Here is an 8,511-nt window from a genome sequence, read left to right as displayed (position 1 = left end):
CGGCGGGCCCGGGGCGGGGGGGGTGAGGGAGCAGCCGCGATGGTTTGCCATGTAGGGCAAAGCTGGGGAAGAGTCGCCGCTCGTTCCTCCTTCTCGCCCAGCTTTTTCAGGGCTACTTGCTTCCCGATAGATTTCGCGTTGAAGTGCGGTATTCTCGAGACGCGTTTGGAAACGAATCATCTCTTTCTCATGGCCCAATAAAACTTCGGATACTTTTTTCCTAATACACTAACTCAGTTCACTACAGTTCTTGGCAATCTGAGACTTTTTAGGGTTGTGAGTGTTTGGTGTGGTTTTGGTTTTGTGGTTGTTTTTTTTTTCTGGATATACTTCAAGCAAATGTGTACCCCTATAACACAGACTTGTGTTGCACCGGTTTGGGGGTGGGGGGGGACCTAAACGGGCCATGCATATGTTCCGTTTCCAAAGCATCTTTCCCCGTAGCGTATAGCTATACTATTGGCAACCAAATTGTACCAGTGTTCATTTCTGCTCTCAGTTTTTAAGGCTGCAACGAGTGTTGTAACAGCAGAATGTGTTACTGCCAAATTTTTATTGACTGAACCACAGTGAATGTTGGTGTTAACTAGCGTTTGCTCTAGGCACGTTCCAGGCATGTAACTACTTTTGAAGCAAAGCCTAGCTTAAAGTTGAGATTTTCATTGTCTTGAGCGGAAGGTGTGTATTTTTAATTGTTGGTTGCTGGCCTATTACATAATCATTTTGATGTAAGGGTAGGGATAGTAGTTCTTTTCATGGGTGCGTATTAAGAAAGCTGGAAAAACAAGTCCTCCTTCAGCTTTAATCTATAAAAGATGTTCTAAGCACAAGCCATATCTGTTCTTCTACTGTGCAGGTTTATTGTGAAACAGTTGCAGCATCAATGAGAAACTAGCAGTAAAGGACGTAGCACCAGCGTTCAGTGTTATCTAAGGAAGATGCAGTGTTCTAGTGCATACCTCTGAAGGAGCTGGTAAGTGAGCGTTTAGGCCTTTACAAGTCTGTTGTTTGTGAGGCTGCACTTCGACTTTTCTGTTTTATCATGACTAACTCAAAGTCACATCAGAATTAAGAAGCCTTTGGCAGCGGAATGAGTGTGATGTAGTTTCAAACTCTGATCTGCTGAGTGAATTATAAAACCACCTGAAATTTAGGCAATGTTTTTTTTTTTTTCTACTGCCATCTTTTTCCATGTACCTGAAAAAATTACCTTGCTCAAACAATGCTCCAGCAAGAAAGATACTGATAATACAACAGAAATAATAGATACACAGCTATATGTATGGAAAATGTAGACATAAAGGTGAATTAAAGAACACTTGCTTCTGGGAGCGGGAGGAAAAAGTCTTCTAGTGCTTAGTGTCCGTGAACTATTTGCGTTCTTTTTTAAAAGCAACAAGCGGAAGAATTCACTTAGTGAATCTTGATGTGTTTGGCTTATGTGTATTGTGGCACTTGAGATCCAAGTTGACAGTGATTTGAGATTTGTTTCAAATGTGGAACTCTGGTGTGAAATACTTGTTTTAATTAAAATGTCTGTGTTCTCAAAACTGTGTTGCCATCTCAAGCATAAATACTTTGTAATTTGGGCTCCAGTTTGTGCATGACATTATCTTTTTTTTTCCCATAATCCAAAGAGAAAACTCTGCCAAACACGAAACATATTCCATGGCCTTGTAAATTGTTTTGCTGTGGGTATCTGATCCTGATCAAATTCATGTACTTAATTTAAAAACTAAAACTTCAGCTACCTTATTCAGAGGCATGGTTAGTATTCATGTATACTGAATGGTCTTGGAGGCTCTAGGGCTTTTTCATTTCTAAAATTAAAATTATGGTGTAAAATACTGTTCGGGTTGGCAATAGAATGGTTATGATTGACTTATGGCTGGAAAACAGTAAAATGAATTGTTACTTCTGTGGTTTTGTACAGGGAGACCAATTAACAGTACAAATCCCTACTTGAAGTTGCTGTCTTGTTTGGAAGTTCTGCACTTGATTTATTCTTTGACTTACAAGTCACAAGCTCTTTCCAGCCTTGCTGAGGTGTGGCACAACCAGACTTTAGGAATGCTAATATGCTTTTCGTATTATTGCATAGAAAGAATATGGATGCTTAAGTCTGTCTGATATCTTTCATGGGCATTACCCTAAAAAAAGTAGATATCTCGTGTTACTTTCATGGCTTGAATTTCTGCCTCGGTCAGACAGATGTTATTTATATATTATATTAATAGGCTTCTAATTTTTACTGGCCAATAGAGAATCCAGCAGGATGTGAGGAAGTAGTTCTGGGACCTGGAGCAAAATGTAAATTGAGTAAACATAACATACATCTAATATGTTTGGAAGCTTTAAAGCAGCTTGTTCATCTCTGTTTTCCTTTTCCTGCAGTTAAAACTAGTTCAAACGAAAAACAACCAAACAACAAATAATATATATAAAGCTTAGATATTGTCTCTCTCTCACAGAAATAAAAAAATATTGGCTGATGATTTGAGGGCAAATTAGATCTTGTGTCCTATTTCTACTGGAACAGCTGCAGGGCAGATGTTCTAGTTTGTTAGAATCACTAGTGGCTGTAAACAAATATCTGCCCATAAATGCAACAGTATAGTTGATTAGTATCTTCATTTATTTCAGGAATAGAAATACAACCAATACTGAGCCTATGCTGTATAGCTATTTGGATTCACAAAGAGGAGGATTGGGCACTTAGAAGTGGCCAGTTTCACAAATGTTTTCTTTTTTAGTATGACTTGTTCCTGAAAATAAGTATTTTTTTCTAGATAACAAGAATATACTTGTTTAAACAAATGCCTTTTTCATCTGCCTTTTCTTAGTATTTACAGATATTATAATAATTGGGTATTGACAAAAGTGTGCATAGCATCCAAAATGATGAAGAATTTATCAGCAAATGTCTTTACCAACTCTTAACTATTTTCCCCAGAGGAAGTCTTTCTCAGCCAAGAAGCAAGATCTCATTTCTGAAGATAGATTGTAGAAAACTGATAGGTAATAAGGCAAGCTCTCTTATGTATTTGTTTAAAATGCAACCATCCCTATGTACATCCTGAGGATTGTTTAAACATTAGACTCTGCTGGACTGCCTCGAAAAACCCTAAGGTTGTGTTACTCAACTTTTCCTGCAATAGAAAGGCATAAAAAGAAAAAACCTCTGTTTTTAAAAGGTTAAATGTGCAAATTAAAGTTACACTCAATGTGATCTAAAACAGAATTATTCATAGCATTTATGAGTACTCTTACACTGTCATACACAGGTGGAAAGCTCTCTTGTCAAACTAGATCGAGTGCAATGCCTACATCAGCAATCACTTACTGAGTTGTAAGTAGCTTCTGTTCTGCTCAAATGTGCTCAGGAAGAAACTGTTACCATCAAAGCTGTAAGTTAGGCATTCTTGGCTTTTGGGGTACGTACTGCACTCTAGAAAGTTGTCTCCTTTATCTTCTGAGATGACTTCACCTTTTTGTTAAAACGGGCGTTTGCATTTGAGGTATCTTCTCACCTCAGGTATTGTTGAAGAATAACATTAAAGCTTTTTAGTCAGCAATTTATGAGCTTAGCTGTAGATTAGAAATGTATCTTTCCATCCTTGTGTAAAATTCCCGAAGCTAAATTTTCCCTGCTGTTTTTAGCAGTGCCACCACTTTCCAGCAGTTCTGTAAACTGCCATCTTAATTTTCACTCCAGGATGTGATGGTGGTACCATTCCCGAAGCTAACTAGCTCTTAATATCTTACTCTGGAGAACCTCTGTATGTACAAAGGCTCCTTGCTGCTTACATTCTTTGGTTCCTGTAATCTACGTTGCCGACAGCAAGGCTAATCAGGCACTGTCTTGGCCTTTGTAGGCTAGCCTCGCATGCATAGTGCACTTACGTTGACTGTCTGCTTTTCATTTTAGTACAGGTGTCACTTTATTGACAAGTATGTAAATGTGAACTGATGAAATCATGGATGCTGCACCTTGACACTGACAGACTCGACGTCCATTGTTATGCTTAAATTGGAAGGTATCATGACAGTGCAAGCTCTTCCTGCTCTGCCCCAATCCTCACTAACTGTAGAAATTAGTTGTAGCAGTAAGACTGGAGTTTGGTTTTCAGGATTTTCAGTCCTTGATCTTGGAACTTTCAGCTGATAGCAGGGGATTATAATAAATTTTCCCACTAAGCTGAACTAATCTTTTTTTGAAGTTGAGGCAACAGGCTATGTGTAAGTGATTTAAAAAACTGAACAGAAATTAATCGTAGGAACTGCTCAATGATTTCATTCTTCAGAAAAACAACTTGCAAAGGATCATGATACATATTTTACAGTAATTTAAAACTCATCCACTGGATTTTTGTTTAACAAAAATAGTAACAAATTTCAGTTTGTGAAATGAGTCACTAAAGGAGTTTTCCCCTACAGTTGAAGGCTTTCTTTCCTCTTACTAAGCTCTGGTTAGAGGGCCTTGTCTGTCCCTGTGTTTTATTTATAATATGAAAGACTATGTTTTCCTAAAGCTACCAGGCTGCAGGTACAGTAGTTCTTAGAACTGGATGTGGCTTCCAACATTAAATTGACTAGAGAATAGGCAGATATTATAATATTGACAAAGGGAGTGTCTGAACAATGCAGATCAAGCATGACGTAGTGCCTTTTAGTTTATCCAAACAATTTAATGTAAGAAATGTGAACTTTCTTTAGGTTATGTGTGGAGTTATACGGCAAAAGTGGAGGGGGGGGGAAAAAGCAAGGCTTGTAGCAGACTGTCAACAATATTTTGTTCCACGTTGAGAAGGTCTGTTCTCAGGCAATTGAGAAATACTACTTATTAACAGACAGACTTCATTAATGCTTCATGGCTGTGCTGTCATGGGAGAAATTAATTGCAGTATTGCCTTTTTCAAAGTGGCGCGTGCTCTCTGTCCTGAAGCAAATCCATCACAGTTCAATGCTGCAGCCAGAGGAGCCTGTAACTGGGGAGGCTTATCAGTGGTGGTGCCAGGCAGTAACTGTTCTATTGCAATCACATTGATTTTTAGATCCTGGGTGTGGAATAGTCTCTGCGTGGCCCAGTTTGGAGCAGACTGATAAGGCTCCTTGTTTCTTAGCAACCACAGTCTGCCATAGCCAGAAACCTGCCCCTCTGCAGCTGGAGGGAAAATTCTGAATGTTTCAAATTTGTATCTTGCACCAAGGTAAGTCTTTCCCCCCCAGTATATTTAATTTAAAGGCCTTTGCATTCAAATAAAAGGAATGTGTTGGCAGAAGTTCTTTAACAAAGGGAAAGCATAACTTCTCTGTCATTAATAAGACATTTATTTCCCTGTTCTTATTTAGACCTGTGTCTTTCCTGGGCATGGAGGTGCCATATGTCCTTCTCTTAACTAGACTCATAGCAGAAGTTGCCACTAAATCTACTGAAAGTTCGGTAGGTACTTCATGTTTTTTGATATGCTAGATGCTATAAAAACCAAAGAATCAGATTAGTTTCCTCTCACTTTGCAGTTTATAGAAGGCTTTCTAATTCAACCGAAATGAGCTATACTGCTAGCAGTCATTAACTGAAACTTTTACAGTGGGTCAATTTGCTATGATGGCTGATTGCCTATTAAAGCATTGAATTCTTCCTAGTCATGTGCTTGTAGGCTAGCAGGGATGCAACTGATAATGCCTCACACCATGTGGAAAAAGCACCCTGATGATCAAAAAACCACTTCTCAAGCTGCTTGGCAGTTTAACTACAAACAATCCAAAGCATGGATACCCAAAGGTTAACTTTTCAAATGACTGAGAAGCTCTAAAGCAAACGCTGCTTCAAGTCACAGAAAAAGGTCAGAGTATAAAATTCTGCTTGCAGGAGAGTTCAACCAACAAAACTTTTTAAGAAACTGGTCTTAAGCATGTTAACTGGAGATCATCTGGTTCTTTACTGTAGTCTACCTCCCCACGATGCACTAACAGTGTGAAGTCAGCCTACTAATTTCAGTTTTGACAGTCCCAACCATTTCTCCTGATAGCTTTGATCTTCATCACCCCTGGATTTGATGGGTTTTGCTGATAAGCAGAATAATACTGGCTGTTACATGTTAGGTATATTTAAGTTACTTCTGTGGCTGAATATAGATGAGGTGGTGTTACTTCTGACCAAGAATACTTCATCCCTTTTTAAGACTGATTTGACTTGCTATATTCTTTAGGGGAATGTGCCTGCAAAACTTTAAAAGGCATGGGAGTTTTGTGGCTTATTGTACAGATTCAGAGAGTGGATATGCCCAAGTCTATATGGGATGTTACTATTATCTATCAAAAGAACCACAGAGTGTCTAAGAACCATTTATCTCTAAGCCTATGTCACAGCTTATTGTAATTCGTAAATAATTTTGAAACTGGCTTTTATATAACAAACACAAATAAAAATAAACTATGTACCTTCAGGATATGTGAAGTTATATATTAAAAGGTGAAGGAAGAAGCTTTTGTAGTTCTGCTGGATTGCTCTGCTGAATGTAGATGTTACCATCACTTGCAGTACGGGCATTCAGTGAAAACTGGGTTTTGCCAGTCATTTTGACAATAGTATTTCTGAGCAAATTTCTTAGGGCATTTGTGTGGTGCGGTGGGAAGGATAACTCCCCCTCTGAACTGTGCTTCACTGAAGAATTTAGCAAGTATGTTTCTAAAGCAGTTTTTTGAGGCTTTGTCCAATGTCAGCAGTAGAGTCTGCATTTCATTGTCAAAGTGTTAGTTTGGGTGGCAGCTGTGAGGTCAGAATCAGCTTGATGGTGCATCTAACTTGTTCTCTCCTTGTAAGGTTGCTTAATGCAAAAAGAAAAAGTTACAGCAAGTTCTAACTGCAGTTACTACTGTGTTCTCTGTAGATTTTTTTTTTATTGAAGCATTTTAGTAAACTTAAGAACTGTGTGTAATGTAATTTCTTTTCTTAGGTTTCAGAAACAGAATGCTGTGTGGATATGTTGGATTCAAACAGCTCCTGTCCAGTAACCAACCAGTGCAGTCCAGGTATAGTGTGTCATTGTTTAATAAAATTCCAGATTGTTTTTGACAGTTAACACCAATACACAGTGTCTGATTAATTGGGGAGTGAAAACAAAATAATTAGCATGTACATATTGAAGTCCTTCTTCCTCTGTATACACAAGGTATGCTTCCTGTGCCTCACAGATGTTGTTCTTGCATGGTAAGGAGAATAGACAACTATTAATAAGGTTATTCTTTATCTTTTTTTAGTGTGAAGTTGGATTATGTAAGAGCTATTGTAAATGCTTAAAAGCCCGTATAATGAGCATAAAAAGCAAAAATGCTGTAATGTATGTCTAAGGGAGCATTAAGAATAATTTCAGTATTGTCTTGTTAGCACAGAATGCCTCATTCTTCCTTGTGCCATATACGTAGAGTTGTTTTCTTCTAAATGGAGTTGTTAACTTCTTCTGTCACTCTCCAGCAGTAGCAAAAGGGTGGTTTTTTAAATGCCATTTTATTTAAAATCGGAGAGTAAAAGCAGGAAAATGGCTTCAGAGCCCACAGTAACAAGAGAATTAGTGCCTTAAATTGGGGTCCACTTCTGGGTTCAGTCATTTCCTTGTGATGGTTGTTAAAGCATTTTAAGCCTACTTATTTTTACTGCTTCGTTAGCTTCCTTAACTGTTGCTTCATTTAATGCATTCATTTCTGCTTCTAAATGATCTTAGATATGGTATAAACAATTGTCTCCAAGTTATGGGATTGTGTTCTTTTAAATCTTATTGTAAACTGATAATCTACCAATATCTTTGGTGTCAGATAACTGCTTTGATGCTTTCTTCCTATTACTGTAGAAAGTCTTTGCCCTTACTTTGGGTCTGTTTGTGTTTAGATTAAATGTCAGATGTAATTTATTACTGTGGGCATCAAATGTGCTGCTTCTCTCCAAGGAAAACGTAGCAGCAGAGCTGTTTTCAAATCAGCACCTTACTAATGGTTTGCTTTATGGGATAATTGATACCAGTTTAGCTCAAGGCTCTGTAGAACTGGATTTTAGCCAGCACAGTAAGGTTTTTTTTTTTCCTTTAAATGAAGACTGTAATATGATGTAGTAGGAATATCCTTCTAATCTTCATGTCTCAAGTCTAAGCCTCAAGTGAAACCACCACAGCTTTATTGATTAAATGAAGTCGTTACTGAAGATGTGCCCTATTTTTTTTTTCTTCACGAAGATATAGCAGTATGTGCATTTAAACGTAAATTGAGAGATTTGAACATCGAAGACATAGGCCAGGATGAAAGTTTAATCATTTTCCAGCCTGCATGGTAGGGTGACTGATATAAAACACTCGCCATCTGTCACAGAATAGTTTAAACAGGCTTGGGTTGTACTGTTTGTTTCACTTTAAGAACAATACTGGAGAGGACTGAGGCATGGGAGAGAGACTGTATTATGGCAGTATTCGTATTTTTAGCTTGCTGTGCTTCAAGTGATTGACAATGGGGATGCCAGCA

The 8,511-nt window shown here is 38.1% G+C and overlaps 1 protein-coding gene across 1 annotated transcript in view; it reads left to right on the top strand.

Moving 5' to 3' along the window:
* Positions 1-5,135: 5,135 nt before the first annotated feature.
* LOC103917955 (chromosome unknown open reading frame, human C1orf159) overlaps positions 5,136-8,511 on the top strand; it is an 11,236-nt gene continuing 7,860 nt past the window's right edge. The window contains exons 1-3 of the mRNA XM_009325177.1: positions 5,136-5,210; positions 5,353-5,443; positions 6,960-7,035. Of these exons, the coding sequence (XP_009323452.1) occupies positions 5,372-5,443; positions 6,960-7,035 (148 nt within the window). The 5' untranslated portion in view covers positions 5,136-5,210; positions 5,353-5,371. The remainder of the gene's footprint in view (positions 5,211-5,352; positions 5,444-6,959; positions 7,036-8,511) is intronic.

This window comes from Pygoscelis adeliae, unplaced genomic scaffold (genome assembly GCF_000699105.1).
Source record: "Pygoscelis adeliae isolate BGI_AS28 unplaced genomic scaffold, ASM69910v1 Scaffold36, whole genome shotgun sequence".
Classification (NCBI taxonomy): domain Eukaryota; kingdom Metazoa; phylum Chordata; class Aves; order Sphenisciformes; family Spheniscidae; genus Pygoscelis; species Pygoscelis adeliae.
This window is presented reverse-complemented; position numbering and strand designations above follow the sequence as displayed.